General features: G+C 32.8%; 3 protein-coding genes and 1 pseudogene across 3 annotated transcripts; 3 read left to right on the top strand and 1 right to left on the bottom strand.

The window, feature by feature from the left end:
- Window positions 1–5,394: 5,394 nt before the first annotated feature.
- LOC145593859 (pectinesterase inhibitor 4-like) lies at window positions 5,395–5,979 on the top strand. Its single transcript, XM_081650222.1, has one exon. The coding sequence runs from the start codon at window positions 5,395–5,397 to the stop codon at window positions 5,977–5,979; it is 585 nt and encodes a 194-aa protein (XP_081506348.1).
- Window positions 5,980–8,116: 2,137 nt separating this feature from the next.
- Window positions 8,117–8,413, top strand: LOC145593858 (non-specific lipid-transfer protein 2 pseudogene; annotated as a pseudogene).
- A 7,751-nt stretch (window positions 8,414–16,164) lies between these two features.
- Window positions 16,165–20,212, top strand: LOC145594901 (putative glutamine amidotransferase GAT1_2.1). Its single transcript, XM_081651250.1, has 5 exons — window positions 16,165–16,283; window positions 18,159–18,478; window positions 18,727–19,146; window positions 19,257–19,466; window positions 19,799–20,212. The coding sequence occupies exons 1-5, from the start codon at window positions 16,190–16,192 to the stop codon at window positions 20,030–20,032; spliced, it is 1,278 nt and encodes a 425-aa protein (XP_081507376.1). The 5' UTR covers window positions 16,165–16,189; the 3' UTR covers window positions 20,033–20,212.
- Window positions 20,213–20,588: 376 nt separating this feature from the next.
- LOC145594594 (transcription initiation factor IIE subunit alpha-like) lies at window positions 20,589–26,301 on the bottom strand. The gene is made up of 11 exons (XM_081650915.1): window positions 26,210–26,301; window positions 25,783–25,855; window positions 25,573–25,695; window positions 25,088–25,208; window positions 23,622–23,747; window positions 23,246–23,355; window positions 22,975–23,158; window positions 22,215–22,403; window positions 21,484–21,711; window positions 21,191–21,383; window positions 20,589–21,080 (listed from the first exon to the last, which is right to left on the bottom strand). The coding sequence occupies exons 2-11, from the start codon at window positions 25,815–25,817 to the stop codon at window positions 20,977–20,979; spliced, it is 1,413 nt and encodes a 470-aa protein (XP_081507041.1). The 5' UTR covers window positions 25,818–25,855; window positions 26,210–26,301; the 3' UTR covers window positions 20,589–20,976.
- Between the last annotated feature and the right edge of the window lie 1,261 nt (window positions 26,302–27,562).

The following is a 27,562-nucleotide window of genomic DNA, read 5'->3' as shown; positions in this document are numbered from 1 at the left end:
TATTTGTGTGTGGGGTTGTATGTGTTCCGGGGTTTATAAATGCTCCATTTAATAAAATGTTACGTTTTAAAATAAGGACTACTTTTTTTATGTTGTAATGATCTCGTTGGATTGTTGTACTGTACTGTTCTTGGCTCATCTAATAATTGAATAGTACTCCATACTATTCTATATTCTCCCCAATATTTCCAACATACCATATTGTAAATTTGTATCTAGATTGAATTACTTAGTGTGAACAAACACAACATTTATTTTGTCAATTACAATTTTGCAATGGCCTTTTTCCTTGAAAAAAGAGTGGGATAATATTCATGATAAAAGATTAAAATCTGGTCCATAAATTTTACTTGACTACTTGACTTTTGTTGACTATCAGTAGTTTCGATTGAGACTAACACCGACGTTGGGCTTAAATATTGGACCCCCGTTATGGTAGTGATTGATAAAAGGGCCGATGTGTAATGGACCCTTCCCATCCTGCTAGGTCCAATCCATAATAAAATGATCCACTAAATAATCATCAACTATGACTCTATGAGATCCAAAATTGGTTCCCCATTATCAAAAAAATAAATAATAAATAAATAAAATGCATGTAATAATGAGTATGTTATATACTTATATGTGTAATATACGAATTTTACTCTCTAGTAATTTCTTGTGAAGGCTCTATTCTTCTCAACTTATTTGAATACTTCATAGGCTTAATAAAAACAAGTTAAATTAAGTTCAATTCAGTTAAAAATTTAAGTTGAATAAAAATGATTATGTTTCATAAAAAAAATTAGTTAAACACATGCTTCTTAATAAATTATTTTCAAATAAGCAAAAAACATTCTTTTCAATAACAATAAGTTAAATTGTGCATCTATAAGTAAAGCAAAACATACCAAATTTAATTAGCTAATGAAAACACAATTTACTGTACTTTTTTAAAATTTATATTGCTTTTACAACAATGGAGAAAGTGGCTGAGTCATCCTTTTAAAACACAAATTTGAGAAAGTGGCTTAGTCACGACCTCTTAAACAAATTATTTGGAATCAAATTTTACATCCAAGTGTCTCACCTTCCTACTTCCTCACCAAACTCAATTCACAACCCCTTTTATTTTTATTTTTTTTTGTGTGTGACGTTCAAGTATGGATCTCTTATTTCAGAGATTTTTCGTCCATCGCAATAGTCTTTGACATTCTTAACTAACTTCAAAAAAAAAAAAAAAAACTATATTACTATATATATTAGATACTACAATATTGTAATTTAGAAGTAGCAGTGTAGCACTAATGTTGTTAGCAAATAGTATAACGAAGCCAATAATCCAACCACCCCACTAGAACCAAATTGGAATACATTAATCTGATGATCAACAACATATATTCTATTTATATGTCAAATATTAATTTATGCGCACTTCTTGACACTCAAACTACCAGTCACAAATGTCCACCTCTAAAATCCCACATCCAAAAGCTTACCCAATTTTATAATTTTGTTTCCTCTTTCTCTATTTGACCCTTACTCTTAAATCCCCCTATAAATTCACACTTTGCACTAAACTAATCCCTCACCAATTACATTACACTACACTCTCTCATACACGTACTAACAAATCTCTAATTCGAGCAATTAAATTGTATCTTCTAAGCATCATGGCCAAGAACGTTGCCCTACTCGTGGTGGTTGCCGTGGCAGTGTTGCTAGCTGTGACACCAGCAACGCAGGCAGTCACTTGTAGTCCCATAGAGCTGACCCCTTGTGCACCGGTTATTATGTACAACCAAGCACCATCAAGCGCATGTTGTGCTAAATTACAAGAGCAGAAACCTTGCCTTTGTGGATACGCTAAGAACCCTAGCCTTAAGTCATACATTGACTCCCCTGGAGCTAAGCGTATGGCTTCCACTTGCAAAGTCAACGTTAGTTGCTAAACTAACACATCATTCGTAAAAAAGTACCTCTATTCGGAATTGATTGTCACATTACCTCATTAAAATTAAATAATTTCGAATAGAGTAGTACAAATTACGCCCTTGATCACGTACTATGTATTATGAATCAGATTGCTATGTTTATGTTTTTCTCGTGCACTTGTAGTATATTTAGTAGATGTATGTATAAGTGCATGTTATTGTATGTATACTCTGTCGTGGACTCGTGGTGCTCTGTACAACTATTATTCTTGCCTGGATTATATATCCCGCTATTTAATAAAATGGTTATTTGTGAAATTAGATATGAATTACTTGATATATGCATGCTATTCTACTTTATGAAGTTACTTGCTTGATTTTGTAGCACCATTGTGATCTTAATCACATTTTTATTAGGGTAGTAAAATTATAATGTTAATCCGTGTTGTTTCCGACTTAATTTAATTTCTTCGTTCAAATTGTTTAATTAGGTCCTCCAACTATCGTTAATTTGCAATAAATGAGTTTAAATTAAACTAAATTAGGGACTTGATTTGACAATTTATATGTTTCCGTTAACCACAATGGATTAACAAGTATGATAGATTAGTTATAATTTTATTTTATTTTATTTTATGTTTTTTTTTTTAAAAAAAAACAAAGCAAGATGTGCCTTATATTGATAATTTATCCATCAATACATAAGGATAGATCTCACAAGGACTATATATGGTTTCCCAAACTTGTTCAACACAGGCACAATAAAACGATCGTGCTAAATTATGAGCCACCGAATTACCATCTCGTTTAACATAACACAAAGAAACCGAATTAAGAAAGTGCTAGAGTACAAAATATCATCAAGAATGGCATCTAAATCAGTGAGGAAGATTGTTGCTTTGCAATTGTGAAAGAAATTAGATAACGCTATGTAACATTACACCTGTTTTGTGTTAGATCACATGGCTCTAGGAAATTTTGTAGCATGAAGGCAAAGTTAGGCTATGAAAACATGTACACAAGAAGCTCACTGTTAAATTGTTAATCTATAAAAGAAAATAAGCATTTAAGAATTGTTAAGCCTTTGCTTAAAATATTAAAAGCCGTTTAAAAATAGAAGTATCTTCTTTTTTTAATAGAAAAGAAAAATATTACTGTTAATATTGTTAGCAAAGTGATGTATGATTTCCTTTAACAAAAAGAAGGAAAGAAGAAAAGTGATGTAAGGGCCTGTTCTAATTTAAGCTATTATGATAAAATAATAAGTATGATCAATAATAGGCCCTAAGATGTGAATTAGAGGGAAATATATTAAGCTATTATGATAAATAATATGTATTGCTATGTAATACGTATGTACCGAGCTGAGTATGCAATAACAATACTCTATGTCTCTATTACTACAAATTTATGTAGGATATAAAAAATTTAACACGGAATTAATAAACATATAAATAAACTGAATTGGCAAGTGGTGCATTCTTTTAATCTAACCTCAGCATATTACCTAGTTTCATTTTTAACAAATTTGGTGGTTTATGTTTATCAAATACAATTACTAAACATATAAATAAACGGAGGGCACAACTGGTGATTCATGTTAATCAAATTTAATGATTTTATTTATCATATTTTTTTTGCATAAATTCTTCTTAACATATCTCAAATTTTAACTTTCGATTCATACAAGTACAATTTTTTTTTTATTTTTTTTAAAAAAAGGGTAGGGATATCATAAAAATTGGAGAAAGATAACCAATATTTTCAACAAAAAGCATAATAGCTCCAACAATCCAACCACCCACTTAAACCAAAAGGGTCACTCTATGAAAGTGTCATTATTTGTGGCAGTGCACACTTCTCAATGTTCATACTTACGCACGCTCAAATTACCACTCACAATTGTCCACCTACAATTTCCCACATTCTATATCCTGGTGTCCCTAATCATCAACTTTTTTTTTTTTTTTTGTTTCATCTTTTTCCTTTTTACCCTCCAAAATTCCACTATAAATTCACACCTTAATTCTACACATTTTCCTCACCACATTCTACCCCTACACACACGCATTACACTCTTAAGCTACTACACTATTTATCTCATCATTATCCCTCATTAGACCATCTTAATTTGTTATTCTAGCTTAGTGATCATCATGGCCAAGAATGTGGCTGCCCTTGCCCTAGTGGCGGTGATTGTCGTGGCGGTGCTACTAGCTGAGGCACCAACAACTGAGGCGGCTTGTAGTCCGGTGCAACTAAGCCCTTGTGCTCCCGCAATTATGTCTAACAAACCACCATCTGGCGCATGTTGTGCAAGACTAAGGCAGCAAAAGCCTTGCCTTTGTGGATACTTAAGGAACCCCAACCTTAAGCGTTATGTTAACTCGCCTGGTGCTAAGCGTGTGGCCTCCACGTGTAGAGTCAGTGTTAGATGCTAAATGCACAATTGATCGAAAAAAATTGTTAGATGGCTCGAGACGGAGGCTTATTACTTTTATACTATAGTTCTAATGGTACTCTACTTGTGCCCTTGATTACTATATGAGTGTGGTCGAGGATAGTCACGTGGATGTTAAAATAAAACCATAATATTTGTGTTTGGTTTATTAGGTGCCTATCATGGTAGGTCTTATGGTACGGAAAATGTGGTATGCATTCGTGCATGTTGCACACTTGTATGTTGTATTCTCTGTGTTCGAAGATTATATACCTATACGTGTTGTTTTGTTATGATATGTGTCTTGGAGATCATCATATATATTAGAAAAATATATATAAAGTGGTTGCTTATTAATTGAGAAGCTCTTATACTATTATAGTAGTTCCACTTGTCTTATGCCCTTATTTTATACTTTCTCCGTTTCTTTTTAGTTGACACGATTCTTTAGTCACGTTTGTCAGTGCACTTACTCAATCATTAATATCTCTAATAATCGATAAACAAAAATTATGAAAAGTTGATATTTTAAAAGTATATAACGTGACGAATCTAACAAGATCACACATGACTATATTTTTTATTACGTATAAAGCATAAAACACGGTCAAAGGGAGATGTATGAATAGTGCTAAAGTCAAAACGTGTCAACTAAATAAAAACGGAGGTAGTATATGAGTGTATCAACGATGAAATTAAGCAAATGTAGTACAGTACAACTTAATTTACATAGATAGCGGATTAGGGCTTTAGAAATACCACTTGCAATGGTATTCTACGAGTATCATATTGCACAACTTAATTAGAATCCTAATCCTACTCAAATAAATTATGTGATCGAAACAAAGGTAGTAAAAGTTTCCATAAATAGCATTAGAGCTTTAGGAATATCACTTGCAATAGAATTCTATAACAACTTAGAATCCTAATCCTACCCAAATAAGTTATGTCTTACCATCTTAAAAAGTTCTATAAATTATGGCTCATGCAACCCAATTATTCCCCAACACAAACACGTACGCACACACATACAACACAATGGCTCGATCTCCTCAATTCTTCGTCCTCTTAGCTTTCGTTTTCTTCGTTTCAATATCTTTAGCCAATTCAACAACCGACTCCCCTAACATAGCCTTCGTCAAAAAAACATGTAACGACACCACAAACGTTAACCTATGCCTAAACACCCTCCTCCCTAACGCCGGCCGCATCAACAGCCATCCCAAACAAGCCACCCGTCTCGCCATCATAGCAACCCTAACCGAGGCTCAAACCGTGTCTAAGAAACTTAATCACCAAGCAAAACAACCAAAACTCCGATCCCACGAAATTAACTCCCTCAATGAATGTAATAGCATGATCGATTTCTCGATCTTGGGATTGAAACAAGCATTGGATGCAACCAATTTTTTGAGTGGTGGCACTAAAGAAGTCAAGGAGTCGAAGAGGCTAAACATGGTGCGCGACGTTAGGACCGTGCTTAATGTTAATAATCAATGCACGAATTATTTGCAAAGTTCACATGTTAGGGACATCTTGATTAAACGTGTTACGGACATTGTTACACCACTCAATCAGCTTGCTACTAACACGGTTGATCTCATCCATCGCTTGGAGTTTTAATTGAGTTTAGAACTTAGATTATTTCTTTATTTTTCCTATGCATTAAATTAAATTTTTAGGGTTTTATTAAAATAAAGTTAAATACATAAACAGTGATTCTTTCTTTGTTTTCTTAGTTTAATTGTATTGTTTAAATCTTAAAATCTTGAACTCTTTAAGTATAAAACTCATTTATCTACAAAAATCATGAAAAAATTCTCAGAAATTTTGTCAATAACTACCAATTAAAGCACGTGTTTTGAAAACAACTACCTATTAAAATTTTTTTTTTAAAAGAACTACCACAAAGATGTAAAAAGTTTAACTAGCACTACCACTTTAACAATTTTGGCTAAAATCTCCGGTGTTTGGGTCTCACTTTTTATCACTTTTTACCTTTATGAAGGGTAATTTAGTCAATTCAGATGATGATTTTATGAGGTAAAGGTAAAAAGTAGAACCTACATGCCGAATATTCTAGTTGGAATTATTAAAGTGGTAGTGCTACTTAAACTTTTTACAACTTTGTGGTAGTTCTTTTAAAAAAAAGTTTTAATAGGTAGTTGTTTTCAAAACACGCACTTTAATTGGTAGTTTTTGACAAAATTTCCAAAATTCTCTCAATATTATGGAGTAATTAGGTAAAGTCCACACTTTGGCCCAATGACGACCCAACATGACATACAAATATTGGGCACTTAGTTTGGGCCACATTTTTGTAGATGGCAATCTAAAATCTACAAGTTATTACAAGTTTATAACATTGTATTTTCAATGTTGATATAGATCTAAAACGAACTAATTTTTGTCAATCGCATTTAACAACCATGTGATTATAATTCATACCCTTGTAGTAAGGCACCTCTCGTTATACACGAGATCATCATAGACTTGTAATCAAATTTAAATACGACTTAAAATACGTAAGTATGTAGGATTATCACTCGTTTTGATTCCTTCATCAATTAATTTAGATTTTCTATCCATATTATACAGCCAATATTTAAATTTGAGTGAAGGAGAAAAAAAAAAATCAAAAAGTGACCAGTGTTACTTCCATTTGAAACAATTGCACGTTGCCTTGGTGCTAGGAAATCCTCAACATTTACCATGTGTCAATTTTGTTGTCATCAACTCGTAAATCAACTTCTACAACTTCTTAGTTAATGTATTTCTCTTGTTTGCAAAATCCCAAGAATGATTTGCCAACTTAATTACCATAAGCACGCATAGTAGGGGACTATATATTTTAGTCAATATACGAATACTATGTACGAGTAATGATTTTTTCATGATTTGCCAACTTATACGAGTAATGATTTATAGAGGGTAAATTTTATTTCTTACTTCTTTAAAAGATGAAAATTCCATCCATTAAAAAAATAACGAGTATTTAGCTTTTATTTCAGAATAATTTAAATTCTGATATACATACATGCAATATATATTTTGCACACACCTTGCATACATACAATTTTGTCTAAAATATTTTGTTTACAATTACAAAAACAAGATAACTTGGGAGATTTAAGGACAAAGGTTCTTTGATATAGTCCCTCTCCGAACTTTTTTGTATTGTTCTTCCTATTTAGAACCTTGACTATATTCAAAAGTTCATAAAATTTTCTAATAAATTATTCTTAAGATATAAAACATAATTTGTCTTTAATATTTAAGTCGTATATATTAATACGGAGTATACAACTATTATACATATAATTGGTACTCGTACTTGTATGGCCATGGTAATACGTTGATAAACTTGCACAGTTAAAATGGAAATAACATTTAGAATCTGGTGGAGTACGTATTAAAAGGACTACATTCAATGATTCAGATTCAAACATTTGTTTTTTGATTTTTTCACATTATCTTGGTCCTTGGAAATCCTCAACAAATCGATTCATTAATGCAAGCTTATAAGTTAATCAAATTATCTAATTTGCATACTCCCAAGAACGATATGCCAACAAATTATGATTCTCTTACATTAATTGCACCCTAATTTAAACATAACCCTAGTATTTTCACCTATAAATAGAGAAAAGCTAAGCCCTAATAATCTCACCACCTCATCTCACTAATCACCTACTTATTACTCTAACCTTCTTCTTCAATTCCCCTCTCTATTTAATCCTCCCATCCGTCACTAATCAAGATGTCGAAGAAGGCTAGTCAAGTCATGGCAACTCTTATGGTGGTTGTGCTCCTCTTAGGGGTGGTCGAAATAGCGAAAGCGTGTAACCCTCTAGAGCTTACTCCATGTTTGTCAGCAATTCAGCAAATTGGAAGCTTACCATCACCAACATCACCTTGTTGTGTTGCATTGAAAAAACAGACCAAAGAATGCCTATGTTCTTTCTTCACTAACCCTGAAATTTCTAAATATTTAAGCGCTCCTGCTGCTCCAGGTACTCCTCAGGTTTGCGGTATTGCATTCCCTTCCGATTGCTAATTAGTAAGCCCTAATTATGTAGTTTTCTCTCTGAAAAATATGCATTAATTATTTTTCATAATTGGGAGAAAATGAAGGAGATAAGTTGTACTATTGTACGACGTAGCTATATATGCTACTATATCTTATATGCATGTCTTTTAATTAATATTTTACGTTAAGAATTTGTAACCAAGTAGTTCTCTTTAATTTGTTGGCATTCTTGCTCGATTAATTATTGTGTACTACCGGAATAATAAATGAATCTTTATGTCTTGGATTTGTTTTAATTTGATATATATGATGCTATATCTTATATAATTTTATGTTTTCTTATGAATAATCGGATCTAAAATTTTCGTATTCTTTCTATTCAATATTAATTTATGATCACGTTATCATGCACTATATTACTTCAAAGGTACATCAAGGTGTATACATACGGTACATATGTATGGAGTATAGTTTATAAAAAGTATTAGTAGTGTAGTTGTTATCATATTGTTCATCTTCGATAATCCCTATCATTACTATAGTACTAATTTTATGAAACTTGCATCTCGTGATCATATTCACGTCTCCCAAAATGTTCCAAATATTATAAATTCCATTTTAAAACAAAAAGGGGACAGAAATTCTACGTGCAAACTGCAAATTGCACCGAAAGAAAACGATTTAGCACAACTACAATAGCACGGACTATCATATCACATGTACTCTAGTACGTTTAATATTAGCCAAAAGCTACAATCCAAGCCACCCTAATCATGATCTTAATCTCTTTTACTAATTTTTAGTCTTTCATTTTCCTCTATAAAAAGAACAATGAACCCTTAATACATTCACTTCAATCCACTTTACTATCCCACTTTCACTCTCATACACAAATGGCCAACAAGGTGTACACTTTTGCACTGATCACGATGGTCGTAGCAGCGGCAATGCTGGCGGAGGTACCGATACCGGCATCGGCCGCAACATGTGATATCAGTCAGCTGATGTCTTGTGCAGGGGCATTTTTGTCCCAAAATGTGGCACCATCGGGAGATTGTTGCAATAAGCTTAACGTGCAACGACCATGTCTTTGTGGGTACAAGAAAAAGTATCAAAGTTATGCTAATTCCCCTAGTGCTAAGCGCGTTATTTCTGCTTGTGGTGTCAAGATTTCATGCTGAAAATTTTGTAAGATTTTGAATAATAATAATGTAGTCTTTTTTAATGGATGTTTTATGGTAACGTGATTTATATCATCAAGGTTGCAAGATTTGTACTACGTACAAATTAAACAAGTATTGGGTATCACGTCAAAATTTGACCAAGAAGCTAATAGGCGTGTACAAGGATCAATGTTATGTGCGTAATAATGGTGTGTTTTGGTTTACTTATTAATGTCATGGATCTTTGCTGTTTTGCTCTTAACTCATGATCTCATGAATGTTTTCTAATTGATTGATATAACTTTAATTTCTCAAGCTTCACTTTGTTTTATGGCCATGTTGACCTCTCATATAGCTTCCTGTAAAACCTAATTCTAAATTATTTATTTATGGGTAATGATATATGTAACTCTTACAGTTATATATAAGCATTAAATATACTTTCTAAAATGGAATTAAGTTGAAAATTCATGACAAAATCATAAGTAGATGTAGATCAGTGTAATTAATGTTAATTTATCCTCTATATTTTCTTACAGTATTTAACTTTTTATCATTTTCCTTTATTTATTTATTTTAAAAGTAATTTATATATGCTTCTGAAGTGGATCTTTGTGAGAACCAAACATCATCAATAGTCAATAGATTAGTGAAAAGAGCGATACATGTCTTACTCAGTAAATCCTTACCTGGTCAAAGCCCAATTAACAACATTAACGTGTTAGGGCCTTGGGGTATTAGCCCAAACATGAGTGGGCTATTAGCCCAAACATTATTTGGGCTACATCTAATGGAAAGACAGAAAAATAGATTAGCATATTTTAATTCCCATCGCTCCAATGTGCCATATATATATGACTATGCAAGCATGTCGAAATTTAGTTTATCTAAACTTATCTTAACAGATATGAGTACTAAAAATAAATCGACCATTAAATGTTGTCAATCACTTTGGTTATTCAATATTATATCTTGCACTTGATAGTTGATATTGTGACAAATTAAACGTGTTAATTAAAACAACTCATCATATAATACTCTTATTTGCTAATCATATTACGTATATTATTTCAAAAGCTTGACCAATCACATTCAAAATGCTCATCCGACTCATCCCTCGCTTAATTAACAATAAACTGAATACAAAGCATGACACTTTTAAGAATTTTATTTGCTAATGTAGTTATCAGACTATTAGGAGAATTGTCCAATTGATAGATAATGTTTTCAATTAATTCATATCTATCCGCATGTACATATGGAGATTAGAGCATATGCATATATGTACATTCAATATTTTGTATTTGAGTGTAATTTATTAAAGGCTTGATATGATGGTTGTTTGTATAAATATTGTATGAAATATATCATACAAACCTCAAAATTATTACATATTGTCACTTTCAATTAGAGGTGTCAATTTGGATGATCGGATCGGGTCTGATATGGTCGGGTCGGGTCGGGTAAAATTTTAAAGTTGAGTCATACTAAATTGTTATATCCACGCGAGTCCAATTCTGAATCGGATATTTTTCGGGTCGAGTGTATTTCGATTCTTGTTGGTTAAATACTATTAGAGTTTCAAATTAAATAATATAAGAGAATGGGTCCCAAATTAAAGGGTTGTAATTTATTTGATGGAATGATATAAGCCTCAAAATTGACAGAAAATCTTGCGTGGACCTGGTTCACAATAATATTATTGTGGACCTAAAGTTTATACACACGTAACTGGTATTACATTCAACATAGTGACCCCTAATTTTAATATAGTAACCTTATTTCTAACATAGTAACCTTTTTTAAAACTTGTGTGACCATTAATATTATCATGAACTTAAAGTACGAAATTATGTTGAATAGTGACCTAATTTTAACATAGTAATCTTTATTATTCATATTGACCATTATATTAAAAAATTTATTAAAAAAATAACCTCTTATAGCTTTTAATGTCACACTAACTTTTATTTCAACATAATAATTAACCTTTATTTTAATATAGTGACCTTTTTTTTATTAACAAAACAATCATATTGTCTCTAATGTTAGTGGTTCACAATAAATTAGTGTGAACCAGGTCCATTTAAGAATTTGTACAAAATTGATACAAGAAGTTTTGGTGAGAGGTGAGACCAAGTGATGAGTGTTTGTCCTTGAATGCTACTTTTCTAGATGTGCCATGTGTCACAAGACATAACGACAAAATTATTAACTCTGGGCTTTTTAGCAAAAAATTAACCTCTTATTGTTGTCTTAAAATAATTGTGATATTTGACTTTTAATATAAAAAATTAGGAAAAATTGTCAGGAACTACACGCTTAATAGGGGTATTTGGAAACAACTACCCACTAAAAAATTTTATCAAAAAATTTACCCCCTAAATTTAAAAAGTTAGAGTAGCACTACCCATTTGCATTTTCCGGCGAGAAAGTCCGGCGTGTGGGGCCCACTTTTCAATTTTTCTTCTGAAAATCCCTAATTGAACAAATGAAAACAAGTATGGTATGCAATTCATAGGTAATTCTTCTCTTTTAATCCATTAAGTATGAATTTTGATGTTAGGGTGTAACGATTAGAAAAATTAGGGTTCTTAGAAATTGGGGATAATTTGAAATTGGTTGAATTTGTTGCTTTTAATTCAAATTGGTTATCCTAGGGTTACAAATTAAGGTTCAATTTGTCATTGCATCGTGTCTTTTCAAGAAAAAATTGAAAAAGAGGGCCCACGTGCTGGACATTTTCGCCGGAAAATGCAAACGGGTAGTGCTACTCTAACTTTTTAAATTTAGGGGTAGTTTTTTTGATAAAATTTTTTAGTGGGTAGTTGTTTCCAAATACCTCTATTAAGCGTGTGGTTCCTGACAAATTTTCCAAAAAATTATAAGCATGATCATAATTCTAATTAATATACATTTATATATAAATACCATCAAATAAAAAGTTGTTAAATTTGTGACAATGTACTAACTTTTTGTTACTCATGATTAATGTTTTTATGGTCACATATATGCTTCATTAATGATGAAAAGGCAGATCGATTTAACACATAAATTTGAAACAAAGGTAGTAATTCTTAATCTTGTACTCGGTAATTGGTGACAATCGAACGAACTAAGTGCTGGATTGGAGTCTAGCAAAGTAGCAAGCGTTAGCTTAATACTAATTGATTTGTAAATGAGGTACAACACTTAAATAATCAATCAAATAAATTTTCAATTAATGAGAGGAAAAAGATACAACAAAAACAACCAAATTGTGTCTCAAACCACACACGTCGCAAAGTGAACATGCAAAATTGAATCGTAGGTGTCATCGAGGTTGTGAATGTGATTAAGGTCCACAATTCACATGCATGGGGATAGGAGACTGAGATTCATGACTTGCCTAATTCATTCCTTCCATTTCATTGCAAATAAAAAAGCATTCTTCTCGAGTTCTCTGGCTGCAACTTATGCTGTACCGGTACGTATGGATGTTAGGTTAATCGGTTATGGTTACAGTTATGGATATGGATACGGATACATACGGAAGTACGTGAGTGTCAGATTTAGGGTTGATTGGGGTTCAATGACTAATCCAAGATATTAAAGAGAATTCAATTTATTAAGTTAACGTGCTTGTTTAGCTTAAAATTAATAATCACGCACGTTTTTTGTTTTCTAATACGGCTCAAATGCTCAATAGCATTAATTGTCATTGTTGTTTAATTTCTAACAACAATCTAACTATGATGTTTTATTATTAGATAAAACAACAATAATAAAAGGGTTACGCAATATTTATAACCAACAACTACAAAAAACATACAAAGTATACTACTTCCACTTCTTATTATGTGCAACAAAGAGTATTATTTGTAAGACATAGAATATTCCTTTGTTGCGCATGATAAGAAATGGAGGTAAAACTAATTTTACTTTATTTTTGCAAAATTATATTTTGTACTTTCTGTAATGTATCTTTGATTAAGTATATGACCGGCCATATAATAGGTGGATTTGAGCATTAAATATTTAATTACATTGTTTTGTTATCATAGAATAAACTACGGCATTAATTGGTCAACCTAATAATATTAGAAATAACAAATAGACCGATCAGTCCCTTTGAATATGAAATTCAGGAAGAACAAACAATATGTAGTTATGTACGATGTAGGATTTGCGAGATCGTGAATCACATGTAAGCAAAAAGATGGTGTGAACCGAGATTTTTTTTTTGAAAGAGTGTGAACCGAGATTTAGTACTTGTACTATTTTAGTATAGTAAATTTATAACCATAAAAAATAAATAAATATGTAAAGCATGATATAATTATAATCATTAAAACAAATTATAGGATAAGAAGCACTTTCACAACGAGTCATCAATTACTCTTGAAAGCGATCCTTTTAATAAATTTATTAACTAAGCTAATTGGATCAAATTTGGATTAAAAACAATAAAGAAAAGGAAAATGTTATACATAACCCTTAGGGCTACATATAAGCATTAAATTTAGTCTTGAAAATCGTTAAAAGTTAAGAAATCATGAAAATATAAACACTAATTACACTGATTTACGCGTGTTTTTGTCATGAATTCCTAATTTTATATCATTTTCAATAGTATATTTAGCCCTAAGGGCTACATATAACATTACCCTAAAGAAAATGACGTCAAATATTTATGCTAAAGACATCGATTGGTAGTTTCAATAGCCGGGTTCTTTGACTTGCTTACTCTTACAAAAACATGATACTAGTACGTATATAGAGAACTTTAAAGCAAAAAATAGAAATTTTAGACATATTTAATACGTTTTCAATCTTTTATAGTTATTCATGCTTTGACTTTTTTATCTTATAAAAATACTACAACTCCTATCCATTGGAACAACAAAATAAACAGATTAAAATCGTAACCAAAAAATATTGAATATCTATGTATATTTGAAAATGGATTATCCAGCGAGAAAATACAAGTTTATCACCAAAATTTGATTAAATATGGGCCTCATAATTGTTGATACAACCCTTTTTTGTGTGTGTGGTCAGCCACACCAGCAAGCTGACACATGCACATCAAAACATTGATTGATTGGGTAAACCCCGAATGATCGAGTAACCCCGACTACACGATGGCACATATGAATGTTTGTGTTGTTGATATAATACGAAAATGTCATGCTAACTAGATAATTTTATTTATATATTTTATATTTACGATTTTGCCTTCTAATAAACTAATTTTGTTTATCAAAGTGATAAAGTAGGGCTCCCCCTTATCCAACCATTAAGTTTACATGCTCCTCCAACCTTAGGGGCTTTACAATGCCTTATCTTCCAAAGATAAACTAGCCAGATAATTGCTTATAACTTGTAATTTAATTATCAAAATGAAAAGACACAAGATAGACATGTAGACTATAGCTTAGGTGGCATTTCATTTTAGATAGTAGTATACCAGAATACGATAATTAAATAAGTTTATACGAGTACTCGTATATCATACTCAAAGGTATTTTTATTAGATTGGTTATAATATTATTGATTTTTCAAAACATCAACTTATATTAAGAAATAAGAATGGTTAAAGTTTTGTGATTAGGTCCACGTTAATATACTAATAATACCTCCACCGAAAGAATAGAAACTAGAGCATACATACAGTTAATAATACGTCATATAATATGCGATGAGATCATGAAATCAATAAACAAAGACGTGGACTTTGGTCTGATTAAAGTGAGATGTAAATGCTAAATAGGGTTAACTCAATCGCCTGGTCCAGATCAGCTCATACTCAGCTTTGACCCGTCCTAGACATTCCCTCCCTTGGATAACCACTTTCTTTCCCACGTTCTATGTTTTATTTTTAATTTTCATAATTTTAATAACTATTTGACTTTTTTTTTTTTTTTTTTTTTTTTTTTTTTTGAAACATGACTTCTTAATTTATAAAACTTGAATGCTCTATAAGAAAAATGATACTTCGTAGATTGTACATAAAACTCTTAGGCTACACTACATATAAGAAGATTACAAGGGAAAGATTATGATGGATAATCAAACATTAATAACACTAATCGACAATGCTTATTTCTTAAAAATAAAAATGTATTAGTTAAACTTAGATTAATAACTCAAATGGAGTCTCAGATAAACTATATCAAATGTATATAAACAAAATTTAATTAATTTTCCTATAAAATTAGTTATATTATTATTTTATGCAATCTCTATATAAGGGATTTTCCATGAAAATTGCAACAAACTTTTTACGTACAACCAAACGTAGTATCTAGTTAGAACGGTGAGTTTTGGAAAGAGAATTTGCTTACGCGGCGCATGAGCCCGTGGATAGTGGCTGTATGTTTTCTTACATTTCTCCGCCTCTCACTTTCAGCAATAGTAAAGTGCAACTACCACCTTTCTCTCTCTTTCCTTTTTCTTTCAGGTTCCAGATTTCCCTCATTCTCTTATTATAAATAGAGACCATTTTTCCCATTCATTTGCATTATACACCAATAACTATATCTCAACTCTAAATATTTGATTACTGAAATTTCATTAAATTTAACAACTAGCTAGGCTGCCAATTTAACCTCCTCGTTGTTGTTGTTGTCGTCCTCGTTTAATTTATAATAGTATATAAATGGCTGCTGCTGCAAATCTCTCGGCGATCCTGCCACGAGTTCTCATTGTTTCTCGACGCACCGTTCGTAAGAACAAATTCGTCGATTTCGTCGGTATCTATCTCTCTTTATCTCTTTTCGATCTTGCCTTTCTTCAAATGTTATGTGTTACAAAAACATACATGCAGTCGTTGTGTTTTATTATTGCTGATTTGCTACGATTGCATGAGGGTCATACGGATATATATGAGATCTAATCAATTTCGAAAATTATACTTCGTATGTCTGTTTAATTTTTCATTTAGGTTATACTTCATATTATACTAATTATAGATGAATTTATAATATCACTCGGATTATTCAGTATCACAATATTGTATTTTTCTACTACCCTAATACTTTTGGAAGATTTTTCGTCATAACAATAAAATGCAAATTGGTTAAACAAAATACTACTCTACTTCGTAGTTTTTAGTGATACCAATTTGATTTCAGAATAAATGATTGTAACCTTCGTTTAAAATGCATTTTCAAAGAGGAAAAAATTTATTACTCCTTTTATTCAGAATTAATTAGTGGCTTTCTCATTAATCTGCCACCAGCATAATACACAAGTGTACCAGCTAGAATTAAGCCTATAAGTTAGGTTCATTAAACATATCATGCATTCATGCATATGTTTTAAAGATATGTATGTACAAATTTACAATTAAACACGTTATCATGCCATTGTATATTTAGCCCTTTTATTTTTTCCTTTTTAAGTCTTTAATCTTTATTAAGTTAGTGGAAAACAGAAAATGTAGAGAGATTGTTTCAAAAAAAAAGAAAATGTAGAGAGTTATTGGGCTGAAAACAGAACAACAGAAATATAAAGTCAAAGTCAGCGACTGACTTCCTTGAGAACAGAAATTTATACCTATCTCCAAATATTAAAAAAGAAAAGAGAAACTTACACTACCTACCTTGCCAACTAGGCAATACTAGTAATGCACATCAGCAACTACGAGTACTTTTTTTACAAAAACCTCACTTAATTATGAATATATAACTAGATCGATTTGTACGTTGCTCAGGAAATGGGGTAAATAATACTCTTTAAGAAAACTTAAAATTATTGTTGCAAATAGAAAAATTATAATAAGAGATACACGTAATTCGTAGTTTTAACAAAATTATAACTCATCAAATAATAGGGACTTAGGGAGTAGTCTCGTGAGTCTAAAAATCGCTTGTTGATAAAATCGTACATCAGCTCACCAACAATTTCAAAATCACCTTAGGACTAATGTTATTACTATTGTTAGTGAGCTAACACAATTCTATCAAAAATATAACCTTAGTAGTTAGTACTAATAAGAAAATTGCTCAAACAATAATGATGATATTTTGCACTAGTAATTTTGAGTGGTATATACTATATAGTATATACTATAGTAAAGAGATCCGAATATACGTATATAACACTAATTAGCAAGTAACAACTCAATCAATATTATTGGGGGACCTTCTTCGCCTTGGCCTTTTCAAATTTCAATTTTCCAACAAACTGTGCATTGTTGCAAGAAGAAAAGCACCATCTTACACGAGTAACAAGTGATCCTTGAAAAAATTGATTAATACCCCTCATCCACTAAATATTAAATGCCAATTTAATTTATTAGATATCACTAAAAATTAGTCAAATTAAAATGTTATTATTAATGATATATAGGTGATAATTTAAGTAATGACGGATATTTAATTCGAAGTATGTACGTGTTAGCTCCTTTCCACAAAGGTTAACAGTTATTGGTATCATAAATAAAATTCCCGTGTTAAGATTAATACTGTAATAATAATATCAATAATGACGAAATAATTTTTACACGGTTCTACTAACTTTTTCGTATACGTTTCTTAACTTGTAATACAGTAATAATAATAATAATAATAATAATAATAATAATAATAATAAGAAGTCTTTATTTTGGGCTTGTGCGTGATTAGGTGAATATCACTTGGACCTAATAGTGAAGTATGGGGCAGTACCAGTAATAGTGCCCAGGGTCTCGGGCATTCACATGCTATTAGAGAGCTTTGAGCCTATTCACGGTGTACTCTTATGTGAAGGCGAGGACATTGATCCCTCTCTCTATGAATCCGATTTTAACTCCGGTGAACTTTCACCCGAGGAAATTGAGGAAATCCGGCGACTACACGCTAGTGACACCGCCATTGACAAGGAAAAGGACTCAATTGAGCTCAGGCTCGCCAAGCTCTGCCTCGAGCGCAACATCCCTTACCTAGGCATTTGTCGTGGATATCAGGTATGTACACGCATCCTAATGTAAATTTTATAATTATTAGGTTAAATGGTGTAAATTTGAACATTAAAAAAATAAAAAATAAAATAAAAAAAGACTAATTTAAAGAAACTTAAAAGTAAAAAATGCACATTGACACATGTAAAAGTCAAACTGTTATAATTGAAAAATAATAAAAAGAATTGCTAGCATAAGTACGTATGTACATCTGTGACTCTATATTATCTTAAAAATTTATGTCGTATTAATAGGTACTAAATGTAGCTTGTGGTGGAACGCTCTATCAAGACGTGGAGAAAGAGCTAGCGAGAAAGGTACCCGAAGAGCAAAGAGTAGCCCATATCAATTATAACAACTACGATGATCATAGGCACGTAGTTAAGGTGATGGAAGGCACCCCATTACAAAAGTGGTTTAAGGAAACTTTGGTGTCACAAGAGAATTTGGAGATTCTTGTCAATAGCTACCACCATCAAGGGGTCAAGCGACTAGCCCAACGGTTCGTCCCCATGGCGTACTCGCCGGATGGGTTGATCGAGGGATTTTATGACCCCGACACATACGAACCCGAGGATGGAAAGTTTATCATGGGACTCCAATTTCATCCTGAACGTATGAGACGATCCGACTCTAATGAGTTTGATTATCCTGGTTGTCCTTGTGCTTATCAGGTAAGACTATAAAATTTAATATGTTTTTGTATGATCAAATTTTGCATCAATAATTGTTTTGATCATTTGACGAAAATAATTGTGTTGTTTTTCTAAAAAAAAAATGATAGGAGTTTGTGAAGGCAGCAATTGCATACCAAAAAAGGATTAGTAACAATTCAATAAACGTACCTAAGTTACTAAAGTTGGACCACACATTGGAGAAAAAGAGGAGAGTTATTGTTAGGAGTTTCTCGCTTGCCAAAGATATTTATTCAAGCGGAAATGGTATCAAACCATCTAAAGAATCCGAGCTTGATGTTGGAGCAAATTTTCTCGAGGTATTACTTTTACTTCACTATGCACATGCGTTATGGTTCATACTTACTAGGGCTTGTTCTGTTCAGCATAATTTCAGTTCAGTTCAATTCAGCTCCAATCAGTTCAGTTAGGTTCCTAATTTTCTTCTCTCATAAGCAATTCATGTCAGCTCTATTCAATTCAGTTCAGTTCAGCCTCAATAAGTTCAGTTCAGTTCAGTTCTACTTGTATTTTTCTGAAGTGGAAAATATAATACACAATAATAACCTATCTTTCATATACTACCTCCGTTTCAAATTGTACACTAGCATTTGAAGGCTTAAAATTAATGTGCTTTGTTTTTGTGATGCAGTCTAACACAGTGATGAGTAAGCAGCAAGAAGCAAAGTTGATAGAAGCAGGAGCAACAGTAAGAAATGCGTTTACATATTTCGAGAAGATTAAGGTGAAAGAGGAGAAAGAAAATTTGGCAAAAAAAATAATGGAAAAAATGTCTGTAGAACAGCTCACTGATCTCATGACTTTCTACCAAACAATGGGCCAGACTTGCTCTTATGTTTTGGATAGAAAACTACACGAACTATGACTTTATGACATTGTTGAATTTGGGCAATTGGGCCCCAGATAATTATAGATTTGGGCCCTAATTAGGCCATCTCTGAATTTGTAGGCTCTCTTATAGTTGGTTAAAGCAATAAAGTATAGATTATCGAATTTGTAGCAATTGTGTAAATACATAATTAGTACGAGTGTTATTTTCCTTGCATTGTTTTGTACGGTTTAGAATTTTGTAAAAGTCACTTCTCTTTTCTTTTGTTTGTCCTATATGAAATCTTAAGAGGTTGTAAATCTAATACTCCCTCCGTCCCCTTTTGATAGTCCCTTATGGGCATTTTTCACGGGAATTAATAAACACAAATAAGAATAGTTAAACTAAATTGAAAAAATAAATTGAGATTGGGTATACAAAAAAGTAGAGAGCGAAAGTAATAAAAGTACATGAGAAATATAAAGTATTGTTGCAAATTGGAGAGAATTTTAGTAAAAAATTAATATTAATGGTTGTTGGAAAAAGCAAATGGGGTGAACATTTTGGGACTAAAATTTGTGCATAAGAGACTATCAAAAGGGGACGGAGGGAGTATTTTAATGATCTTTCCATACTTCAAAAACATAGTCAAGATTTTTGTTTTCAGAAATTTTACAATACGTAGCCTGACATAACTAAATTATAATACCGCAGAAAATGTAAGGATAAATGGGACAAACATTTGGATATAGAGGGAGTAATAATAATACTCCGTAACAAGCACTGATTGATGTTAAGAACTTGGGACTTGTAACAGTGCAAGGAGTGTTTGCAGCTAGTTTTCACTACAGCACCAATCACCATTCTCCAACAAAACTCCAATATCAAATTGGGTTTCAGGAATTCAAGAATTAACTATCTTCACATTCAACATCATCGTCATCGTACAATCACCATTCTCCAACAAAACTCCAATATCAAATTGGGTACGAATTCAAGAATCAACCATCTTCCCATTCAACATCATCATCATCGTTATCCTCTTCCTCTGGTAGAGGTTCAGCTTGAACATTCAAGTCGACCTTAAAGCCTTCTCCAGAGTTCCCTGCTAATCAATTAAAATTAATCAAATGACGGATGCAATACTACACCATAGCTACCAAGGTAAGCAGGGCTCAATGCAACCAGTTAGAGACTAAAAAAAGAGACATTTACCTGAAGGAGTAGCTTCTTCCCACACATCCTCATCTTCGCTTTCGTCCTCATGTTTTGATTTCATGCCAACTTGACGATCTGAAGATGTGCTTTGACCTGTAACATCTCCATTAGATACATCCTGCTGCCCCTTGGCATCTTGTTCCCGTTGTCGTTCCAAGATAGCGGCATAATATGCTTTAAAATACTCATCCTACAAAATTATACGGCCAGGCCAATAAGTAAAACAATTGTCATAGGGCTCTTATCACTTATCAATTTTTTAATCAAATTATAAACTATAAAAGACAAACCTGGATGGTTTTTTCATCCTTGACAACAGTTGACTTTTTGTCATCTGATAAATCAGAGGGCTCTGAAGTGACGTCAGGCTTAGGTTCCTCTTCCCCCTCACCACGCTGTTCCTTTGTTAATTTCATACCTTGTCTGATCATCCAAGGAGGCAGAACTTTCATGGGTGCATTTCCAGTACCAGATTTAGAGTCTTCCTTATCTTCCACGCCACTAATTGCAACATGAATCTGGAAACACAGCGTCAACGTTAATTAAACCCACCATAATGAGGTGCATGATGTCAGTCCCTCTTTAACAACTGACATGTGAGATGTTAATGACATCCTCAGATAACAAGTATCTCACGTCCCCGTACCCCAACCCCCAACAAAACACAGAGGTTTGAGGGAGGATGCCAAAAAGGATTGGTAACCGGCTATGTTACTCGGACTCTTTCGTTTACCTCACGTGTCCTTGTCGACACGACACGACACGTGTCGGACACCGACACTAACACTTGGAGACTTCATTTTTAACTAAAACACACAACTTTTTTCAAGAAAATGGGCGAGTCCGATGCTTGGACACCCGTGTCTAATTTGACACTTCATCCGAGTCCAAGTAACATAGGTAACCGGGTAAGTGTGGATAAATCTTGCCACAGAAAAGTAGGAAAGTAACCACACCACAAACAGGAGTTGTACAAGCACGCAAACAAACACACTTACTGTTAAAGATAGAAGTACCTCACCTTAGGGTCACCAAGGAAAAGCATTGGTGTTCCACCTTGATATGACCTAGAGGGATCATTGGGATTGTCCCCACCAGCTGCACGAGCAGCAGCACTAGCCCTTACTTCCCAGGCCTGCAGAGTTCCAAAATCAGGAACTGCCAGATCTTTGACTCTATTGAGTTGCTCAACTAATGGCTTGAGTTGCTCCTGAAATTTGTTAACCTTAATGTTATCCCCAAGAAAACATACTCCATAGAAATATTGTAACTGCAGGACTACTCATATAAATCAAATATATGTATCACAATGCAAAACTGCTCAGACAAAGAAGGGGAAAAAAAACAAGTGTATAGCAAAGCAAAAGTAATTAACAACAGCAATGACCCTAAAGACCCCTAATTCCCTAGGGCAATTTAGGAAAGATACAAATCATAACCACCAGTAAAAAGAGAAATTACAGTAATAAAAAGAGCAAGCAATATTAGAACAGGTAGCAGATTTTTCAAAAATCAAATATGCATGCAACATGAAGTTTACAAAAAGGAGGGCACTAAATGAACAAGGAATGCAAAAATCTAAAACCAAAAAAAAACTGACAACAAAGAAGAACAGTTCATTACATGTAATTGATACATTCAACATTTAAAGGTATCGCTCTAAAAAATACTCTATTCAGTTAAACTGAACATGAAAAAAGATACTCACACAAGGACCAGCAAATAAACTAAGTAAACGTGGCATTAAAAGCCACTTAAAAGCTGCTTAATAACTCACAAACCTCCATTTTCTGAAGCATCTCTTTCAACTTTTCACGGCGCCGCCGCCTCACATTTTCATCAGCATCTCCTACTTCCTGAGCAGCTAACTTGTCACTTTCTGCCACAAGTTCCCCTTGACAACTTTCACAAAGAAAACTTTCACCATCTTCGGAAATAAGCCTTGCTGCATCAAGAGCAGTATATCTAGCCATACAACATCAGGAATCTTTAGTTTCCATGAATGCTATAATACATTAAAGCTTTTGAGCTAAAGAAAACAGTGACTCCAACCTTTTATTACAGCTGGGACATATATATTCCTGGATTGTGTTCTTGCTATCCAACTCGTCCTTCAATTTTTTCTTCATACGATGCATTCTGTACCTCACAACATCATAAATCTGCACGAAATTACAGATTTTCAACCTCTGGAAAATTCCTCTAATAAGGCAACTCACAAGCAACTTAAGTTTGAAACTAAAAAAATTAACATGGAAAGGTGGCAACAGCAATGAATTTGAGGCAGATAATGAGACAACACCAACAGCACACAAAATGTTACTATGATAGCAACATAACTTCATTGCTAAGGAAAGAACAAATAAAAATATCCATTATTCCATTCATATGCATAACAAGAGAATTACGGACATCAATGATAACCAACCTGTGCATAATCTAAACAACAGTATGAATGAGTGTGCAGCTTGATCTTGTCTTCACCCTCTCTTCCATGATGGTGATTAACTGTGGCTGAAAGGGCTGCATTATGCAATTTTACTGCTTTTGCTGTCTGCAGGATATTAAGTGCTGATAAGACAATAGAAAAACACAGACATGTTTTCCAAAAAGTCAAAGCTTCTAAATGCAGGCAAGATTTGCTGTGTATATTGGAAATGCGGATGCAACAAGAGGGGAGGAAAAAAAAAAACAACATAACAGGCTTAACAGCACTTTCACAACCACAGAATCTACTAAGAGAACAAAACTTAATTTCAATCTGCTAAACAAGAACTATGTCATGGTATCTGAGAACGACTTCCTTCTACACACTATCAAGTATTGTTATAAAAGGCAATTGCAAGTTTGCAACCTAACAATACAAAACATTGTAACAGGCAACAGGAAGCTTGCTTTACTGCCTAAACTTATCAGCCCTTTAGGTGCATCAGTATAACTAAAAAGAAATATGTATTACACTCATGAGATAATCCTAAGAAGAGGGGATAGTCTAGAATTATTTATTAAAAAAACTCAGTACCAAGAGGAAGAACCACCAGGTAACCCTACTGTATCATGTTAGCATTAGTTCATTGTAAGCCCATTTTCACAATAACCAAGCATGTGAAAAAAGCTGCCCCCTAAAGCCACCATCACCATCATCCTCCAAATGCATTCTGCTGTGTAAAGTGTTCTCCCTTTAAGTAGTTCCTTCTTATTAAACTTACAGTCATTAAAAACCCATCTCCAAAAGCTTCGAATTTGGATATATCCCATAATTCATGATGAATGATTTAAATTATTAATGCTTGACAATGTATTTACTTACCAGAAAATGGGGCAGGACAGTTAGCACTGAACACAGAATTTCCAGGATAAAGGAGTAAAAGACCAATAGCAAAAGTCACCAATTTCTTTAAAGGAATGTACTTTTCTAAAGACTTGTTGACAGGAGGGGAATGGCATTCTACTTCCCTACACAATAATTCACCTCACCCCAACCCACCCTCACCCCCTCCAAATCCACCCAAATGATGACGCAAAATTAGAAAACAACCAACTACCATATTCAAAGATGGGGTTTCTAATATAGCGATGAAAACCTCGTGTTCGGAATTTTTTTAACCTAATACAGATAGAGAAAGCAGAAGAGGTAAGGAAAGGGAGTAGGAGAGAGATGCACAAGGATAAGAATTTATGATACTAAAGACAATACTAAATCGGCACAAAATTCTATATAGGAGACATTGGTACAGTTACACACGTAAATGGCAACAGTCAATAAGCTACAGGCCTCTGATAAGAATATGAGATCAACAATTACACGAAATGTATGCTTGAACACGGCCACAGGTAATTGGTCCAAAAAGGCGAATAACATAGTTTTGTATGTTAAATAAAAGCAAATGTAACCTCTTTTCTATGATCACGCATAACCAGCTTTTCTTCCTCGAAGAACCGCAATGTTCGACGAAGTTGCTTCAAATGAAGTTTTAAATCTTTTGCAAGATCTTCCTCTCTCACCCATTGACGCCTAGAATTGCGCAACGTACATTAAAACCAGAGATCAATCATTTGAGAGACAGTAACAATGGCAATTGAAAAAAAGGGAACAGAAAAACAAATTATCCATCCAATATGTAGTAAGCATTCGTAGTGAGTGTTTCGTTCCTCTATGATGACTATATACTCTAAGGAATTGTTGTTATGCGTGTACATTCATAGTTGGCCACTGTAAACACATTATAGCTAGGGTTTAGAATTGACCACAAATGCAGCTCCTCTTTCAACACATCTATTAACAGTCTATGAACTCACACAAACAACTATGCAATAGTTTGCCCAAATAAGAAATATAAGGAAGTTTATATCATTTGAAAGCACAACATGTAATATACCTAGTGAGTGCATCAAGAATAACCACTGCCGTCCCCCGGTTATCACTACGGCTCGTCTTGGGTTGATTATCACCTTTTGTTGAAATATCATCATAAAATGCACGGGCTGTAAGCTTCACCAACCTGTACAAAGATTAGGTAAGCAAACTATACCGATAAAAAAAAACATCTAATTCGAAAAAGTTCTCTTCATAAGATGATATAAATCACCTGTTAAACGGTTCGAAACTCAAGGAATTACTCATGCTTCGCCAGAATTCCCAGGATTGACTTCCCAGGTATCCTAACAATCAAAAGTAAAGCAAAAATTCAACAATATAATCAATTCAACACTAATTAATTGGAGAAGAGGTCCAATTTCATAGTTCAATCCAAACATTATAGGTTCAAAAATTAATTCACTTATTACATCACATAATTATAGGAAGAAAAGGCATATTTGAATTTGATTCAATAATCAGATTAGGTTCGTAATTTTCTTGTCTAAAAACATTATCGCTCGTTAGTAATCATAACCAATAGTTCAAATATGCAAACCCTAAATTTCCTGTACTGACAATAAAATTATAAATTAGATCAACGATTAACCCTAGATTGTGAAATTGATATTCGATGATTACAGAAAGAAACAACTTACCTCGGAAGCTGCTTCAATGGAGGATTGAAATGTCAGAAGGCGCCTCAATGGCGAACGTGGAGTGCGCTTCAATGGGAAACAGTCAAACAGAGATTAAAGAAAAGCAGGTTTTTTTGGGGGGAGTAATAGAGATTAGAGAGAAGCAACTTAAACATACACTTGGGGATTAAGTTTTTGGGTACTTGGGTATACCGGTGAACGATATGAAGCCCGTGTGATGCAGGGTTTGTTTGATTATTTTTTTTTTGTTTGTTTTTTAATTCCTAATATTAAAAGATAATATTTAATATTTAATTATTTTAAACTTAAAAATCTCATTCGTCAATTTTGCTTACTTGGCAATTGAATTATTTAATTCTAAAAGAAATTAATAATCTCTTATTTAATTGGCTATTACTAAGGTTTATAATCCTACGTGGCGCGCTAAAAAAATTAGATCCTACGTGGCTCTCTTACAAATCGGGAAAAAACTCCCCTTTATATATATATACTAGATGAAGCCCATGCGGTCTATTATTTTTTTAAAAAAAAATATTTTTCATGTTTATGTGGTTACAGTTGTTATTTTATTAGTTGTACGTAATATATCATTTTCTCCGTATTTGTTTTAAAATATTAGATAAAATTTCTAATCTCAAAAAGATAATATTTCGTATTTAATTAATGTAACCATTAAAATCTCATAGGTCAATTATGCTTATGTGGCACTTGAATTATTTATTAAATATAACTATAATTTATAATCCTACGTGACACGTTAGCTAATCTTAGGTGGCATAATCCTATTATAACTTTTTAAAAATATTAATCTCATGTGGCGCTCTAATAATTTTTTAAAAATAAAAATCCTACATGGCGCTTTAAAATCTCAGGAAAAAACTCCCCTTTATATATATATATTAGATTAGATTAGATTAAATTAGATTTGGTGATTGGGATAGTACATGGTAGGAAGGATCGCGTGTTTAATCCCATGCAATAATAATTGGATCGGAGAAGAGTGAAACCTAATTATTCATAATGGATCTCGATTTCGAATTAGTCCACCGGTTAAGAAAATTTTATCTTCTATTGAAATTACAATAAAAATGGATGGTGAGTTATTGACATGAGTATTTTGCACGTGAGAATTTATTTATACTTTATATCAACAATTCAAAATCATAGGGTTTTTTTTTTCCAGTGATAATTTCATAAACGAAGGACAAATTACAATCTACTACGTAATAAAACTAAAACAAGTAACTAAAAACAACCAAACACATCTAGCTAACACATACAAGTACAAGAAGAAAAACCTTGAAAACCGAAGTAAAGCCCACACACCCAGTCAAAGCCATGTACATGGTTTGT

This window comes from Chenopodium album, chromosome 19, assembly GCF_948465745.1.
Source record: "Chenopodium album chromosome 19, dcCheAlbu1.1, whole genome shotgun sequence".
NCBI classification, from domain to species: Eukaryota; Viridiplantae; Streptophyta; class Magnoliopsida; order Caryophyllales; family Amaranthaceae; genus Chenopodium; species Chenopodium album.
The sequence above is the reverse complement of the archived record's forward strand: the minus strand, read 5'-3'. Positions and strand labels throughout refer to the sequence as shown.

Coding starts and splice junctions, on each gene's coding strand:
- LOC145594594 (XM_081650915.1), bottom strand. CDS start 25,817: ATGAGTAATTCCTTGAGTTTCGAACCGTTTAACAG. Junction 25,209..25,572: donor ATTCTTGATGCACTCACTAG/GTATATTACATG, acceptor GCGCAATTCTAG/GCGTCAATGGGTGAGAGAGG. Junction 21,712..22,214: donor TTTTCCTTGGTGACCCTAAG/GTGAGGTACTTC, acceptor CTGTGTTTCCAG/ATTCATGTTGCAATTAGTGG.
- LOC145594901 (XM_081651250.1), top strand. CDS start 16,190: ATGGCTGCTGCTGCAAATCTCTCGGCGATCCTGCCACGAGTTCTCATT. Junction 16,284..18,158: donor CAAATTCGTCGATTTCGTCG/GTATCTATCTCT, acceptor GTGCGTGATTAG/GTGAATATCACTTGGACCTA. Junction 19,467..19,798: donor TTGGAGCAAATTTTCTCGAG/GTATTACTTTTA, acceptor TTTGTGATGCAG/TCTAACACAGTGATGAGTAA.
- LOC145593859 (XM_081650222.1), top strand. CDS start 5,395: ATGGCTCGATCTCCTCAATTCTTCGTCCTCTTAGCTTTCGTTTTCTTC.